This window comes from Sinohyriopsis cumingii, chromosome 9 (genome assembly GCF_028554795.1).
Source record: "Sinohyriopsis cumingii isolate HCF-2022 chromosome 9, ASM2855479v2, whole genome shotgun sequence".
In the NCBI taxonomy this organism is placed as follows: Eukaryota; Metazoa; Mollusca; class Bivalvia; order Unionida; family Unionidae; genus Sinohyriopsis; species Sinohyriopsis cumingii.
In genome coordinates this window covers 9,431,843-9,451,619 of record NC_142969.1, presented here as the reverse complement: position 1 = coordinate 9,451,619, position 19,777 = coordinate 9,431,843, and the positions used below count along the sequence as shown (strand labels likewise).

Genomic DNA, 19,777 nt, shown 5'->3' with positions numbered 1-19,777 from the left:
CAACTTTCAAAAACTTTAACATGCACCTTAACATTGTTAACAACCATGACGATGGCGACACTAGCACGGTCATCACTGGAAAAGTGTAATCATGTAGTATCTATGCCATTAAAGAAGAGAACAAAATTAGCATGAGTGGGTAAGACAAACTTTTAGTACTGAATGCTTGGACTATGGCTTGCTGGTACAGATTTAATTCTATAGCTTGTTTATGTTCCAAGATATAACTATAAAGGTTAATCTTCACTCACTGGAAAGATTAATTCTGCTTTTTACATAAAATAACAACTGATAATTTTGTTTAGCACTAAATGGAGAAGCTCAGTTTCATGAAATCAATGTCTTTTAAAATATATGTTCTTACAAAGCACTCCTCAAGAATAAATCCTATTTTTGCTTTTAAGACATCTGAACAATTTCATGCTCCTAAAACAAATTAATGATCTCAAAATGTCACAGTGAATTATTACCCTGACACACTGTCTGTTTCTCCATGGTAAATTTACAATTACGTTAGAAGAAAATATCATCTTGATATCATGTGTTTTTGTAACATCTCTAAAGGTCAAACTTTTTAGTTTCAAAGTATTTATGTTTTATGCATTCTCTAGCTGAAATTAATGTCTTTTTTTTAAAAACAAATCAAATAATGTTAATAATCAACAATCCCCAATTAATAATCAAGGATTCCTACACCTCACCGAAGAAAAGTAAACAAATCCCTTGAAGGGAATGACCAAAAAGAAATTCAGGAATTCAACACAATACCATTCCTTCTTTTTTACCTGATGAGTGCTGAAAAAAAAATCTGGTTTTTATATAGCAATAACTAGATTTTCAAGTTGGCTATGGTGGTGACCATATCTGATATAAGATCAAGAAAACTGTCATACATGTCTAACAGTGAAAGCCTCATGTTGGATTATCAGGAAGATTTTCAAGATGGCTACCATGGAGACTATACCAGACGTCAGATCGCATCATTTTCATTAACACACGGAACAAGGAGTAAAAACATGATTTTCATGACTGCTGCAATGCTGGCTTTAATGGATGTCAGACTGGCATTGTTTTTATTTAGAATGAACAACACACCATAAAACATCTTTATCTAAAAAGCCATGGTAATATGACTTTCCATTTAGGAGGAGAAGCAATAACACTATTTTCAAGATAGCAGTCATGGTCGATATATATACTGGGCATCATGGTGGATATATATACTGGGCATCATGGTGGATATATATACTGGGCACCAAACTGGCATAATATCATTGAGGAATAACCAGAAATCACAGAAAGTCTTTTGGTGAAATCCAGTGTTCATATTTGGAAGAGCAACTTTTAAAATGGCCACTACTGTACCCATATTTGAGGTCAGGTCACCATTTTGACTTAGAATCAGGTGGGGTAACAAGATTTTCAGGATATCCACCATGACAGCCAGGCATCATCATGTGAAGACGTATACAGAAAACCACATATTATGACTTTCCATTCATGAGGAGGAGTAACAAACTATATTTTCAAGATGGCTGCCATATTCAACTTTGATTTACATTCTGCATTATTTTCATTTCGAACCAACTAGGAAAAAATAGTCTTTTCAGTCAAAACCTCATGCTGATATGATCATCTAATGAAGAAAAGCAGCTGTAAAATTATTTTCATGAGGCCACTGCGGAAGCTGTATTTAATGTCCAAGCAACACCATTTTTCTTTAGGACCAATTAGATCTCAGGAAGAATATGTGTGTAACATGGCATGGCAATCATTCAAGTAGTTTAAGAGTACCTTGTGCTAAAACATGGAAGACTGATGACAATGGACCAATGATGGACAAGAGATCATTCCATAAGTTCATCTGGTCTATGACCAATAAAACAAAAAACTACATCAACAAGAGACTTTCTTTTAAATAGATCCACAGGAAGCACATAGTGCACAGCCTGATAGTGAGACTGCTTGATAATGAAGTAGATAATACAGTACTCATTCAAACACTGTACATGGCAGCCAAAGTGAATAAATACTACAGGTACCTTGTACTGAACTATATTACAGCACTGTCCATTATAGTTATATAGTATTCTGTCTTACAGTGAGACTGCCTTATAATGGAGTACATGGTACTTCACTTACTAAAACAAAAGGTCCACTGGAGCCAAGAGGTAAGCCTGACCTATAATGAAATACACGATACTGCACTCACTTGTTATATCTGTTCATGGCAGCCACAGGGTATACTACCTGGTAGTTGGCCAATCTTATAATGAAATACAAGATACAGCACTCACTTGTTATAACTGTTCATGGCAGCCACAGGGTATACTACCAAGTAGTTGGCCAATCTTATAATGAAATACAAGATACAGCACTCACTTGTTATAACTGTTCATGGCAGCCACAGGGTATACTACCAGGTAGTTGGCCAATCTTATAATGAAATACATGATACAGCACTCACTTGTTATAACTGTTCATGGCAGACACAGGGTATACTACCTGGTAGTTGGCCAATCTTATAATGAAAAACACGATACAGCACTCACTTGTTATAACAGTTCATGGCAGCCACAGGGTATACTACCTGGTAGTTGGCCAATCTTATAATGAAATACAAGATACAGCACTCACTTGTTATAACTGTTCATGGCAGCCACAGGGTATACTACCAGGTAGTTGGCCAATCTTATAATGAAATACACGATACAGCACTCACTTGTTATAACTGTTCATGGCAGACACAGGGTACACTACCGGGTAGTTGGCCAATCTTATAATGAAATACACGATACAGCACTCACTTGTTATAACTGTTCATGGCAGACACAGGGTATACCACCTGGTAGTTGGCCAATCTTATAATGAAATACAAGATACAGCACTCACTTGTTATAACTGTTCATGGCAGACACAGGGTATACTACCTGGTAGTTGGCCAATCTTATAATGAAATACACGATACAGCACTCACTTGTTATAACTGTTCATGGCAGACACAGGGTATACTACCTGGTAGTTGGCCAATCTTATAATGAAATACACGATACAGCACTCACTTGTTATAACTGTTCATGGCAGACACAGGGTATACTACCTGGTAGTTGGCCAATCTTATAATGAAATACACGATACAGCACTCACTTGTTATATCTGTTCATGGCACCTACAGGGTATACTACCTGGTAGTTGGCCAATCTTATAATGAAAAACACGATACAGCACTCACTTGTTATAACAGTTCATGGCAGCCACAGGGTATACTACCTGGTAGTTGGCCAATCTTATAATGAAATACAAGATACAGCACTCACTTGTTATAACTGTTCATGGCAGCCACAGGGTATACTACCAGGTAGTTGGCCAATCTTATAATGAAATACACGATACAGCACTCACTTGTTATAACTGTTCATGGCAGACACAGGGTACACTACCAGGTAGTTGGCCAATCTTATAATGAAATACACGATACAGCACTCACTTGTTATAACTGTTCATGGCAGACACAGGGTATACCACCTGGTAGTTGGCCAATCTTATAATGAAATACAAGATACAGCACTCACTTGTTATAACTGTTCATGGCAGACACAGGGTATACTACCTGGTAGTTGGCCAATCTTATAATGAAATACACGATACAGCACTCACTTGTTATAACTGTTCATGGCAGACACAGGGTATACTACCTGGTAGTTGGCCAATCTTATAATGAAATACACGATACAGCACTCACTTGTTATAACTGTTCATGGCAGACACAGGGTATACTACCTGGTAGTTGGCCAATCTTATAATGAAATACACGATACAGCACTCACTTGTTATATCTGTTCATGGCAGCCACAGGGTATACTACCTGGTAGTTGGCCAATCTTATAATGAAATACATGATACAGTACTTAATCGCTAAAAAAATAGTTAGCCCTTCTTATAATGAACCTAATATACCGTTACACATGAAGATGGATGAAATGACCTTGCTGACAAATATATACTTTAGACATCTTTTACCTTAAAAAAAATGCTGGTAAACAGAATCTTTGATAAGAATGAATTTACTTTATAGGAATACCATTTTAAGTTTGTAAGTCAATGTTGACAGAATTGTAGATCCTTCAAAAGAAACATACATGTCTGCACAATATTTTCTTTACATTATTCATTCTTTCATCACACACACACACACACACACACACACACACACAAGTATGAAATAATATCCACCCATTATGTTCTACCTAAATTGTCCAATATATCCAACAACAACATGTCTAAAAGACTGAATCTTGTCATAACAAGTGGAAGGAAAAAGTGCTGCAGAAAAAAATATCACAAGTTTAGCTACACATGGAATGCACATTGCCAAGAATCGACAAATAAATAGCCATTAGCTAAAAACTGAGTGTGCTGATGATGAAGTTTCATATTGTTGCAATTAAATGGCATCATCTGAACCATAGTATATCATCTACACGTCAACATGTACACACCAACATGTACATGTCAACGTCTACATGTCAACATCTACATGTCAACATCTACATGTCAACATGTACACGTCAACGTCTACATGTCAACATCTACTTATCAAAATTTTAGTAAACATTACAGCTATATCCATGAACGCACTCACCCTTTATCAGAAACCAAGCTGTAATGAACAGCTGCATGTTCGAGGGAGTGCAGAAAAGTCAGTCCGTGTCTTAAAATATTTTCTTTTTCAAAGTCACACTAAGAGCAGACTGATGTCACCATCAAGATGATATTTTTTTTGCCCCATATAATTAAGACTGATAGATTTCAGCTGAATATCATATACAGTAATTTACACAGGTACACAGAAACTTTACCATGAAAATGTACATAAAGGTTTTGCATTATATTATTACCTAAATGAAAATCATCTGAATGAATCAAATGTCTTCATTATTAATATATATATATATATATATATATATATATATATATATATATATATATATATATATATATATATATATATATATATAAAGCACTCCCTCATTAAAATGCTGTGCATGGGAATCATTGAGTAAACTGCATTATAGTGGATACCATCTTACAATGATAGTACAAATATGAAATGAATCCATGACCACACCTGCCTTTAAAAAGGAATGTTGTTATAATAAAGGACCTTATAGTGAGGCAGTACAGTAATATTAGTATAACAATCCGTTCTTAAGTAGCAACTATAAACTAAATTTTCAAGCTGGCCTATATATACTGGATGTCCAAGCTGCACCATTTTCATTTGAGACCAACATCATCGATCGGGGGGTTGGGGTTGGATTTTTAATGAACTTTAACAATTTTCCAGTCATATGGTTACAATGTCTGCAGTGTGGCAGTTTACAGTGATGTCCAGCACTGGGGCATCATGCCGCAGACTTGTAGCATCATGTCCCACCCAGTAACATTATCCTGACACCAGGCCAACCAGTCATCATTCTGGTGAAAACCTCACATCAATATGGGCAGACTAGACATTATATCAAATTTTTGTGAAAGTCCCGTTCATATAACCATCCATTCAGCAGAAGTAGTGAAAAAAGATTTTCCTAGATGGATGCTGTGGTGGTTATACTGGCTGGCTGAGCAGCCTCGTTTTCATTTAGAATCAATCAGACCATGGGATGAGTGTATGTGTGTAGTTTCATGGCAATCCTCCAGGTAGTTTAAGAGTACTGATAACAAACGTGTGCTAGCAGAGTGACAGTGGATGATGGACAGCTAGAAATTACCCAGAAGAAAAAAAACTCATCTATGATGCAATGTGGTCAATACTTTACACTTCGGTCAATCAAATTAAGCTTGAATACAAGGTACAGCACCTGGTCAGGTCCACAAAACAATGGAAAATTCTAAGTAAACATTCAAATAAGGTACAATACAATTTTGACTTCCTGGAAATGTTATTTTCAGCCCAGGAATTTCCAAAACATCAAGCCTTCTTGAGGATAACAATCAATTAAAGAAAATTGAATAAAGTATTAGTAATTAATTTGCATCACCACTATGTACATTTTACACCAAAAATGTCCCATAAGATTATTGATTTTGCAGCATTACACAAAAACATGTTAATTATATAATACACAAAAATACATGTTAATGCCACAAAAACACTCTAGATTTGCCATAGTGCTTCTACTACTGATCAAAGGAAGGATGGTCATATAGAAAGAGCTGGTTTTAGATCCTAGATGCATTACCTGGGATAGGAATAAATGGTTAAATGCTGTGTTAAAAGTTTTTAAAAAGTGCAGATTTGTTGTTGCTGTTGTTGTTATTGGGTTTAATGCCATTTTTCAGCTGAAGATAGGCTATACATGGCGGCCAGTATAAATGGTGGAGGAAGAACCCAGTAAAACCCCGGAAAGAATCACCGACCCATGAGAAGCTACTGTCAAGCTTTCTCACATACCCACATCAGCCAAGCCCGCGACTTGAACCCATGCAGACAGAGGTGAGATGGCATTGATCTGTAACAGTGAGCACTTTAGATCTTTAACCTCCATACAGTAACATAAAAAGCTTGTCAATTATTTTTTGACGAGGGAAAAAGTGTACATTGTGTCAATATTTATCTGGGCAACTTAATTTTGATCAAGGCACAAATTTACACGAGATCTAAGTTGAATTATGATGGTTTTGGTCACCTAACTTCTTTCTGGTATCCAGTAAATCTACATTAAAATGCATGAATTACAAAGCAAAAAACTGGTATAAAAAGCATTACTAATAACATCTTGTACTATATTACTAGATGATACTGTACTATACTAGCTATAAAGGAACAGATAACCAGTACATACCACTGACTTTGACCCCACTCCACTAGAACTACTGTCGGTGCTGCCTGTACTAGCTGTACTTGTCCAGCGATCTGGTGGAGGTGAAGCACATTCTTCACATAGAGCCTGGCTGCGAGTTAGTTGTTTATTCTTTGGTGATATCTACAAAAAAGATGAAAAAAGATCTTACACAAGTGTTTATTATGATGTGAAATTTATGAAGTGGAAAAAAATCTTTAACAAGTAACAAATAGTTTTACTTAATTCATTTGATAAAAAGAATTTTTTTTAAAAAGTTTATGATTACGTTTATTACAGACAGTAGGGATTCTGTGTTAATTCATGTGTATGTTAATTACTGCTGTGGTCTCAAACATCACAAACCCTGTACTTGATAAGTACCATGTGGTCTCACAGTCTGAGATTCAGTTTATCATTCAACTTCAGGGATTCTGTATGACTTGATGACTGCCATGAGGTGTGTCACACAAAGATCTAGAATTTTGTATTACTTCATGACTGCCATGCAATGTGTCAGTTTTTGCCAGGGTTTCAAATGACATATGACATGGTTTTGTGGTTCCAACATGCATTCCAATTATCATCTGCCAAAGTTATGTTGTTCTAATATGCATTCCAATTATCATTTGCCAAAGTTGTTTTGTTCTATTATGATTTCCAATTATCATTTGCCAAAATTGTGTGGCTCTAATATGAATTCCAATTATCATTTGCCAAAATTGTGTGGCTCTAATATGAATTCCAATTATCATTTGCCAAAGTTATGTTGTTCAATATGCATTCCAATTTTCATCTGCCAAAGTTTTGTTCTTCCAATATGCATTCCAATTATCATTTGCCAAAGCTGTGTTGTTCCAATATGCATTCCAATTATCGTATGCCAAAGTTGTGTGGCTCTAATATGCATTCCAATTATCATATGTCTAAGTTTTGTGGTTTCAACAAGTATTCCAATTGTCACTTGACTAGGTTTAGTAGTTCCTGAATATAAAAAAATAATAAAGTCCTGAAGTCAGAAAATGTTGTAAATAATGCAAAAATAGTTATTAAAAAAAAGCATAAAAGTTTGAGGTCATCTAAAGGAAACCCATTTTCATTTGTCCTGGTCAAGTGGTTTCTTACATAACTATACTAAGAGGGCTTAAAAATAAGTTCTAAAAGTTAGATCAAAATATGTCTTTTGAGAAAAAATATTCAAATAGGATGAAACATCAGAATTTGTGTTTTCTTTTTATTATTATTATCATAACCATAGACCTAGCTAAATAAATTGTTCAATATCCTCCATTTCAATTCCATTGGCTCTTCCGATTTTCTCTGAATTATTTAATACCATGGATGTCTGTTGTCACTTACTCTGTCATTAAAAATGCATATCTAATAAGCTTATATTAGCAAGGCAAAATGTGATAAGAAAGTAGAGGAACCTCTCAATGAACAACAATCTCTTTTGGAGATTTCACTTGTAGACAAAGCAACTAATTTCTCGAGCATAAATGGAATGCAAATTACATGTGAAAGGATGGAATAACAACCACATGAACTCGGGTGAAATTTTAATAGTGGATATTATGTCCCATACAAAAAAAAGAGCATGAAAAGAATAATACGTAGGTAAAGGTACTGAACAAACTTTATTTTTTGCAGAACAAAGTATCTGGCTTATATATATATAAATTTCAGAATATACAGAAATTATAGGTCCAATATTTTTATTCTTTCCTGTATGTTCATGTGTTAAAAATATATCCTTATTTTGTATAGGTGAAATTACAGGATTTCCCAGCATGCATTGCTCATTTGCGTATACCCACAAAAGTCATACTAACAGCAGGAAAAAAATCGGCATTATTTTCAGTCGCAGTGAATGGATAATACAGTGCCTTTCGGGCATAAAAATTATTACTTTTGACTTGCCACCAATCGCCTTTCGACAAAGTTGTCTCCTGAACTTCATTGTCAACAATGTTAGATTCCTGACTGTACTTCTTAAATAGATTTGGTATGTGGTCAGATAGGTCTAAAATGTACTTCAATACAAGAAACTAGGTCATCTCAAACCTGCCATCATTTTAAATTGCTGTTATGTAATAGTATCAGCCTTCACTATGCCGGACATTGAAAATGTAACTGACAAAAAAGAGGATGAAAAACTTAAAAATCACATTGACTAAATTTGTGTTGATAAAATATGTAAAACACTGCAACCCAATAAGTTATAAATTTGTTAACTTTTCAAAAATTTCCACAGCAACATGAAAATAAACATAATTATGCAAATTTTCTTTCTCTCATGCTTTTCCTTAATTGTGCAAACAAGGATTTTGCCACATACAAAGAATTCAATTCAAAAGTCTTTAAAATGTGTATATAAAATTTAAACTGCTATATTGACATGGTATCTAATATATTCAACTACAAAAATAGAAATAAACTTATCAAATTGTATTTGTCTACTTCAAGTGGTTTTAGCTTAATCGTGCTAACGTTTTGGTCCACAAAAAACAAATAAGTAGAAAATACTAAACACAGCTGTAATGGCCTGAAAACCTAACCATGGACCAGCATAACCATTTTTTTCTTCTATGGCGGCACAGACAGACAGGACCAAATCAAGATGGCCCTAATGCAATCAGTGAGGACATACCAGATATATCTGCTTACAAGTCAGTTCCAACTGCAAACAACATGGTTACTGATCTGCCATCGCATAATGTACTGGCAGATCAGGGTCGATGTTGTTTGTTCTCCTGATTACCCCTAACAGTATGCCTAGAGTACAAGTCACACAGCTCACATACACCCTTTAAGTCACTTTTTGCAGCTACAGGTGTCATTTTGGAGAATCTGATTACACATACCTTTAAATGGCATTTATTCACTTTATTTTGCACATTGTCATAAAATTGCCGTTGAAGATTATTGTTTAAATTCCTCAACAAATGCTAACAGACAAATTTGATGATAATGTACTTCGACATTTTTAGGCAAGTTGGGAGATCTCGTTTTAAAATGGTTTTGTCGTGTGCTATTTTATAAAAGGGAATGCAGATGTGGTTGGGAAAAAGTTGCACTACAAACATAAAAGAGATGCGACAATGTCATCATTTATAAACAAAGCCTAGGAAAACATCAGCAGGAAGAAAAAAAATGGCACACAAGTCCAATAAACTGAGGATAAAATGTAACTTTGCATATTATCTTCTATGTTGTATGTCATGTCTTTTATTTCAATTCGTACATAACATCTAATTTTCCCAACCAAATGTATGCTTTGCACACATAGAAACACGGCTGTCAATTCAGATTATTTTAGTTAAATTTTACATCATGCTAAATTATCATTCTGAAGAAATGCCATATGTACAAGTTAGGAATAAAACTTGCTGTTAAGTTACTCCTCTATCTTGTTCGTAGCTGAACATCCATACAGGAGATGAATGATGATACACATGACTTGTTCACACAATCATACCTTGATTCCCCCTGCACTAGTAATAGTTCAACATCGACTTTCTTGACCCAGTGTAATGAGGAACTGCCATTATAAAAATCCATAGCGATCAATAATTTTTCATCTGGATTTTTATTTTAATGACAATGTGTGGATCACTCAAAAATCACGATTGAATAAACTTTGTTATAACTATATGATGATTACATTTTAAAAATGAAATTAATTTTACACTTGTGTCAGTAAATGTGCTCACCTGACCCATATGACTTGTATTATAGGCCAAAATCTACCCGATTATTAGGCAACTGCAGATCTGGCTTTACGCAGTTAGCACATGGATCTGACTTGTATGCAGGAAACAATTTTGGTTCAACTCTAATTTACTCTCACAAGAATTTACCTATTAGCTTGGTCATTAGATCTGAGATCAGGGGAGTTAATTTATTTCTTTGCAATTAGCTTGGTCACTAGATTTGAGATCTTCAGGAGAGGCAGTTATCCTTACGTGAATTTGCCATTAGCTTGGTCACCAGAAGAATTGATATCCTCAGGGGAGGTAATTTTTTCTTAAATGACTTTGTCCATTAGCTTGCCGACTGAAAAATTGTGATATCATCAGGGGAGATAATTTGTTCTGTCACGATTCTACCTATTAACCTGGTCGTTAGAAGATTTGAGATCATCGGGGGTGTAATTTATTCTTACATGATTTCGCACATTAGTTCGGTCACAAGAAGATCCAAGATAATGGGGGGGGGGGGTAAGTTGTTCTTACATGACTTTGTCCACTAGGTTGGTCACTAGAAGATATGAGATTGTCGGGTGGAGGGTAATTTATTCTTACATGATTTTGTCCATTAGTTTGGCCACTAGAAGATATGAGATTGTCGGGGTGGGGGTAATTTATACTTACATTATTTTGTCCATTAGTTCTGTCACTAGAAGATGTGAGATTATTGGGTGGTAGGGGTGGGGGGTAATTTATTCTTACATGATTTTGTCCATTAGCTTGGTCACTAGAAGATTTGAGATCAGGAGAAGTAGACTCTGGTGAGCCCTCTTGTGGCTGGGAAGTGTCTCCACCTGTAAATATATATTACTAATTATCAAGAAATCTAATTAATGATAAAAGCCATTTCAAATATCAACAATTTCTTATTTTTGCTAAATATCCCATGTCCACTTCCCACCCCACAATATCCATCCCCCTTACTGCATTCTGATTTCAAAACATTCACTGTTATCTTCTGTTCATCCTTTGGAAACTGCTGTTGTTGAAGGGTTTAACGCCATTTTACAGCACAAGATCGGCTATACATGGCGGCCAGTATAACTGGTGGAGGAAGAACCCTGGAAAACCACAGGAAGAACCACCTATCGATGAGAAGCTACTGGCAGGCTTTCTCACGTACCCATGTTAGTTGAGCCTGAGACTCGAACCCACGCAGACAGAGGTAAGATGGCAGTGATCCGGAATGGTGAGCACTTTAGACCACTTGGCCACACAGGGCCCCTCCTCTGGAAATAACCTATCACATATAATCACCCTCCACCATATGGTGTAGATGGCAATTAGGTTAGAATCAAGTGTTCCTATTATCATGGAAATCTGATGTTGGATCCCTAGGCCATCACCCCATGTCGGACACCTTCAGTGTTATCTACTTTTTCTACTAACACATCATGCTAGACATGATTGCTCTCCCTAAAACAGCATGGATCAAATAAATGTTACATGGAAAACTGTGTGGACTGAGTTCAAGTTAAATGGAAAATAGTGTTGATTGAGTTTAGGTTACATGGAAAACAGTGAAGTAAGTACAGGTTATATGGAAAATAATGTGGATTGAGTTCTTGTTACTTGGAAAGCAGTGTGGATCAAGTCCAGGTTACATGGAAACTGTGGATCGTGATCAGGTGACATGGAGAACAGTGTGGATTGAGTTAAGGCTCCATGGAAAACTGAATCAAGTTTAAGTTACATGGGAAACACTGGACTGAGTTTAGGTTACAATGCAAAAACAATTGCTGACAGATGATGGACCTATCAAAATACATCCATATAATATAATAAATACAAGAGCACAATCTTTGAAGAATGTATCTGAGCTTCTCCCTACAACAAATGTAGAAGGGACAAAGTTAATGTCATCTTTCTGTCCATCTGTCACATTCCAGTCAAGTTTAACATCTAAAGTAGGTATTTCATATAACCTTTTACGTCATAGAGCAACGTTACCCAGTGCAGTGCACTATAAATAGAACACATGTTACCTATTCGACTCCATATGCATAGGCCTGCCTGTTAACTGTTGTTGTTGTGGGGTTTAACGCCATTTTTGCAGCACATGATAGGCTATACATGGCGGCCAGTATTACTGGTGGAGGAAGTACCAGAGAAAACCCCGGAAAGAACCACCTACCCACGAGAAGCTACTGGCAAGCTTTCTCACATACCCACATTGGCTGAATCTTAGACTCGAACCGCCGCAGACAGAGGTGAGATGGCAGTGATCCGTAACGAAGAGCGCTTTAGACCACTCGGCCACTCGGGGCCCTGCCTGTTAACTGTAAGCAATGTAGTGTACGTTACATTTAACAGCAATTTTAACCATTTTACATTTCGAGTAAAGTTCGATTGTTATAGCTGTGTAATTATTTTTCACAGAAGAATTTTTTATGTGCTTTAAAATCTTGAGAGAACTCATTCACCGTCAAGTCAGTGAAGCCATGTGACGAACCGTAGCTGCCATTTCTCATACTCGAAATTTACAAGTTTTTGTCTGCGTCTACATCACTAAGTCATCTGAATTTGATAATTTATAAAAACTAATTGCTGCCTACATCAATATCAGAGCCTTTACCTAAGTTATTGAAGCTTTCATAGTTGTGATTCTAATCGTGAAAATTTCGTAAGTACTGAATGAAATCCGCAACCTCCATTTTGGAGAGTGGAGATTACGACCCAGTTACTTTAAGTAGCAGATTTCGACCAGAGCGTAAACAATGACCACATGATCTGACATAATTGTTATTCGCAGAAATGGATGTAGTATCTAATAGGATTTTTTTTCCCCGAAGGTGGCACTACGAAAACCGGCTTAAAATGGCTTATGTTTACAGCCGGTGTCAAAAGGCGCTTCCATGCGAATGAAGTAGAGGCGTCAAAAGGCGCTTCTATGCGAACGGAGTAGAGGCATCAAAAGGCACTTGCATGAGGTAAAGGGATAATGTAAAAGAGGGTGTGGATGGTATTCTTGTTTATGAACATATTTCTGCCATCCAATCTGGATAAGACTTAACTTAGCATCCTTACTGCATAATGACCCTAGCATAGAGATTGTGGATAAGGCCTAACTAAGCATACACTGCATAATGACCCCTGCATAGGGATAATGGATAGGGCCTAACTTAGCATACACTGCATAATGACCCTTGCATACGGATATTCAATAAGGCCTAGCTAAGCATACACTGCATAAAGACCCTTGCATAGAGATAGTGGATAAGGCCAAACTAAGCATACACTGCATGATGACCCCTGCATAGGGATAATGGATAGGGCCTAACTTAGCATACACTGCATAATGACCCTTGCATAGGGATATTGAATACGGCTTAACTAAGTATATCTACTGCATAATGACCCCTGCATTGGAATAGATACTGAACTACGTGTGATTCAAGAAAATGCACAATACCCTAAACTTTTGTAATTGAGTTTGGATTGTCTGTGCACTAAGCTACGTAAAAATATATTTTTTAACAGTTTAAAGTAACTCAGTGTTGTATCTATAGAAAAACAAGTTTTATATTTGAACTGGTCATATAGGGGAACCATTTTAATGACAAATTCAGTTTTACAGTCTACTGTACTTTTCTTGCAAATTCACAACAACCCAATCTGGGGAAATCAATGATAAAAAAACTATTCAACAAATTTTTTATAATGATGATACCTGCAGTTATGGTGACATCTGACTGATCAGACCCTGGGCTTGTATCTTCTTCTTCTTCAACTTCCTCTATCTCCGGTTGTTTGCGTAGCTGCGGTGCTTTCATTGTCCTTTTATCCTGTTCGTATTTTTCTGTAGCCATCATCATTGATAGTCTACAAGCCACAAACAAAACAAAAAATTAGAACAGGGACCATAATTAAAATATCTATCTCTCAAAGAAAAACAATGCATAATAGTGATGGGGATCAAGATTAGGTATGATGGTCATCATTCACTTGTCCACTACCTCAAGAATGGCCTTTATCACATGATGATGAAAACATCATGAACTAAAGGACAATGATAATAACCATTTAAGCATGCATACCAATACTGCTTACCATTAGGAGTAACAGTACTGACAAATTTTTCAACATGGCTGCCGGGTGGCCATACTGGATGGCAGATCAGCTATAGAACCAACCACACATCACAAGTCCTTTACAGAAGTGTTCTAATGTTGTTTATTCAGGTGGAAAAGCAAAATAAAATGGTTTTAAAGATGGATTCTGTAAAGGCCATATTAGATGTCTAGCATGGCACTATTTTCATTTAGGACCAGCTAGAAATTGAGACAAATGAATGTGTAAATGTTCATGGCAATTCTAAATTGGTTAAGGATGTGTAGCAATAACAAACTCATGATAATGCACAGACACGCAAATGCCCAGACAAAATGCCATCCATAAGAATGACCCATTTCATACCAAAACATGCCATCCCATAAGAATGACCCATTTCATACCAAAATATGCCATCCCATAAGAATGACCCATTTCATACCAAAACATGCCATCCCAAAAGAATGACCCATTTCATACCAAAACATGCCATCCCATAAGAATGACCCATTTCATACCAAAACATGCCATCCCATAAGAATGACCCATTTCATACCAAAACATGCCATCCCAAAAGAATGACCCATTTCATACCAAAACATGCCATCCCAAAAGAATGACCCATTTCATACCAAAACATGTCATCCCATAAGAATGACCCATTTCATACCAAAACATGCCATCCCATAAGAATGACCCATTTCCTATGAAAACTCAGATCTAAAACTCAATTATAGGGTTTAATGCATATTTCAGTATAAGAAAGGCTATACATGGCTTCCAGTATAAATGATGAAGAAGAACCAGGGAAAACACAGAAAGAACCACTGAACCACGAGAAGCTACCAGCAAACTTTTTCACATACCCACACTGGCCAAGCACGAGACTCAAACCCATGCTAATGGATTGTAATCAAAGTCAACAGAAGAGTCAGATGGGAGACAACTTTTGTTATTTGGGAAATCCCCTATTTTCTTTTTTAAAATTTATTTTACTTTCTTCACTATTTTAAATTTTACTGAATATTTTAACGTACAAAAGTAAGAGAAACTTAATGCTTAAGATAAAACTTCAATGATCTGTGAGGGAACACAACAGGCAAATCTATGGCAAGATCTCAATACAACATTTAATTATTGTGTTACATCCATAATGGGGCAAAATTTAGGTCGTCAATTTCATTATCTTTGAATCAGTTGTATGACCTATTCAGATATATGACCTACAGACACTAAAACCGATTCAACAAGTGTGTGTAATTTTAACACTCAAAAGAGCACAACTATCTGATACAATGAAGGCATATGCTACCTATAAACAGGCAACCTCAGGCTTCAAAATAGACTATGCACCAGTGGCATTAAATTCTCAGTGATAGGCTTGGATCAGCAACACTATAAAGAAAAAAAGTCCCAAGGATTACAAGGTAAGACTGCAAAGATTAATTCTGTCTGCAATGTATACTACACCTGCTGATGCACCCACCTAACAATCAGTGAATCAAGTTGCGAACACAGATTTTATGGTACATATCAGTTCTGAACAATGTACAAATAAAAAATCTAGGACAGAAACAGTGATGCCACCTATATGCTATGCTACTCCTGTCCAGCAGTTCTAAATCCATCACTGCTAAATTGCCTGTGTACACAAGTCTGATCTACCAGAGCATTATATAACAATGGACCTAGAAACCCCTATATACACAAGTCTGACCTACCAGAGCATTATATAACACTGGACCTATTGCTGCTTACTAGATAGCAATAGTCCAGTCATTTTCATATGTAAATGAGTTTCGCATCATTGGCTGGTCAAGACCACTGTCACAGCTAGGGTTAATCTGCCCTCAGGCTAGCTGTGTTTACCTAAGTAACTGGTTATAACAGAGTTCTTAGAAACTCAGTCCTTGTACAAACAAAACATAAGACTGAGAACAAAGAAAATGTGTTTTAAATCTTCCACAGAGATATATAATTAAAAAAAATGGTCACCTACCAATTTATATGGCAGATGAGGGTGCAGAATAAAATTCATAATTATTTATATGCCATTAAATATTTTTAAAAATCGAACCTTCTCTAAACAAAAATCAAAGGAAATCTAGAGGAAATCACTGTTAGCATTATTCACTGCTGCTTTTCGTGTTCTGACAACATGTAATCTGCTGGATATTGAAGCCATTATTCTAGTCAATGAGGATTATTAATTTAAAATCATACAGGTAGCCTTGTGTATATAATCAAATATGCACAACTTTTTACTGGCCTGCTTTCAACCACCTGTGGACAATGGTTTGGTAGTGTTTCAAAAAGTATCCTTACCGCTGTGTACTGGTGTGATCTGTTGAGATTAACAGGAAACCCAGCTGTTTACTCAACTGGTTTCTTTTCACCCAACACCTTGCATTGTGTAGTCAACCTGATTAGGGATATGATGATGGCTTAATTAACCAAACAAGCCAGTTGAACAAACAAACCAAGCCAATGGAAAAAGCTCATAGTTGTGTACAGGTGTACTTAAACTTTTAGCATGAAAGATACATCACTGAACTAAACAATATCTTCTTAAAAAAAGGATTTTAAAAAAAGCCTGAATGTTAGCTTCAAGGGTTTTATGGTTGATATGATCACTACTTTGAACATAATTTCAAAATTCATAGAAATCATTCATAAAAGTATTGAAGTTAGATCTAAGTTTAATATAGAGTGGACATTTAACTTTCATGTGAAACTCCTCAACGGCAATGAAATAACATCAAAAACAAAAACATATTATGTATGGTACAAGACATTTATGCCGTTGACAGTATTGGCCCTTTTCAAGTTAAGCGCTGGTCTATAAAGATTTGCCTCTTCCTTGGAGAATAGAGAATTGGAATGACTAGTCCTATATGAACATTGGTGTTTTTAATACAGAGGCAAATGTATTTTCAATGACATATGCATGTTAATAGCTGTAACAATTTTATTACTGTCACTATAAGAAAGGTGGATTGAATGATGGATTTATTAACCGATTTACTGACAAAAACAATTTGCATTTTTTTCTCATGTAATGGACATGATGTTTAGGTCCAAGCATATTTTTACTTCGTAAGATAACATTTTCATTTATTAATATTTGACATTTTTACTGATATCAAGGCAAGACATATATACTGATATCAAAGCAATATGTTTGGACATTTTATTATTCTATTGCTCTCAGTATTCAAATGTGCATAAAGAATGGTCCTTTCTAATCATCAATGTCCTTGTACATTTTACTGTTCTTTTTGTTTGTCATTATTATTATTATTATTTAAAATTACAAAATAAAGAAAATGTATTAACAAATACAGTATCAATACTGTTTTGTACAGCTAGCTATACATTATATCTCAAAAGTTTATTTTTAAAGAAAGTATCACATATTAGTATTTTAACATAAAGACAAAATTCCGATTTTAATACTGCTATGTATATAATATTTACATTCTTTCTCAGGTTTCTTTTTTTATTATATGCTATGGGTTATGTAAAATTGTATTTTGAGGCTGACCTTGTCCAACCAATATCAGGTTCATTGTCAACCTGACCAGAATGACCGATTTGTTTTTTATTCTTTAAACAGCTAATACATAGCTAATATTTTGTATACGTGTGAGAGTTTAATATTAGGATCATTATCAAATGAACATTTATCTTGGCCTGAGTCAAGGACATTGTGTTTACCACATTCTTTATTATAATTTTAGTAACAGACATTCTAATTGTAACTAAGATTTTTTGAGAAATGAACTTCTGGTAATTCTTTTGTATTAGTTATTTACGTAATCTTGCTTACTGGAAATATTATTTATTCCTGCAATAAGATATGGGCAGATATCAATTATATTGTTTTCTCAAGATTTTGATTTGGGTGAAATTATTTATTATTATGTGGTCTGTAATATTCTTGAAAGGAGACATTAACTAGGCATTATAGCAAATTCAAGGAAGTAAACCTTGGATTATATTAATGTTATTCAACAAAAGACTGTTGGCACATCAATACAATTCAGGCCATTGGTACATTAGTACATTAGAGACTACCCAGCCGCTTCATGTACATCAACACCTTCAGCATTGGAAATTATTTGGAATACCATTAAAGATTATTCAGAACTATATTCATTAGGACTTTTAGTGTTAGTAATTCTATAATTATTTGAGACTAAATTCATAAGTTGTTGTTTTGGGTGTTTAAAAAATAAATTTTCACTTGTTGTATTCAAGGGGAGTAAATTATTTGTTGAATTTTACAAAGTTTCTTTGCTTCTCACTCTTTTCTACTACTTATTTTAACACCATAAAGTCATAATAATAACATGTCAGGTGGGGTTTCTTTCCTGTCAATTTACAGTCTGTAGGTATAGTTTGTGCATATTACATGCAGCATCATAATTATAAAACACCTTTATATCATCCAGGGTTTATCCATGTAAAGCATCAGTTTAATTACCTTAACCTACTAAAAAGACCCAACAGAGTTAATCATGCATATAAACTTTCTTCTCAATTAGGCATGCATATAACCTTTCTTCTGAATTATGCATGCATATAACCTTTCTTCCAATTTAGACAAATACAAACCATTTCTTCTCAAACAGGGGCTGCCCATGACCAGTTTTTACCCTGTAAGCTAATTATATATATATATATATATATATATATATATATATATATATATCTTTTTTTAAGGATTACCATCACCTAATGGATAAGCTCCAGGGATTTTTAATCAATTAAGAGATTTGAAGTGAAGTAATCAATTAGAGATTTATATACAAACTCAAATGTTACTACAGATTTGAAAATGTTAATGTAATTTCCATATACTGACTGCAAAATTAAATTGTCATAAACTGAATATTCTTCCATGCATATTTTTACCTTTCTTTCACTAGTATGCATGAATTTAAATTCTTGCACTTTATATTGCTCTTTATAAACACCATATTGAGTAAGAAAATTAGAGTCCTTTGCCAACTGCATAAATAATGTTGCTAAATCTTCAATAATAAGTGAATGTTGAATTTATCAACTTTGGAGATATATATATATATATATATATATATATAAACAATGCATTTTAAAGCAATGTTATAAATA

At 35.1% G+C, this 19,777-nt stretch overlaps 1 protein-coding gene across 10 annotated transcripts in view; it reads right to left on the bottom strand.

The window, feature by feature from the left end:
* Window positions 1–19,777, bottom strand: part of LOC149791252 (uncharacterized) — a 246,955-nt gene that overhangs the window by 102,119 nt on the left and 125,059 nt on the right. For all 10 annotated transcript variants that reach the window (XM_089969729.1, XM_089969732.1, XM_089969730.1 and 7 more), the window contains 3 exons: window positions 14,262–14,413; window positions 11,294–11,385; window positions 6,846–6,986 (listed from right to left, as the gene is read on the bottom strand). In XM_089969729.1, coding sequence (XP_089825855.1) covers window positions 6,846–6,986; window positions 11,294–11,385; window positions 14,262–14,406 — 378 coding nt within the window. In that variant the 5' untranslated portion in view covers window positions 14,407–14,413. The remainder of the gene's footprint in view (window positions 1–6,845; window positions 6,987–11,293; window positions 11,386–14,261; window positions 14,414–19,777) is intronic.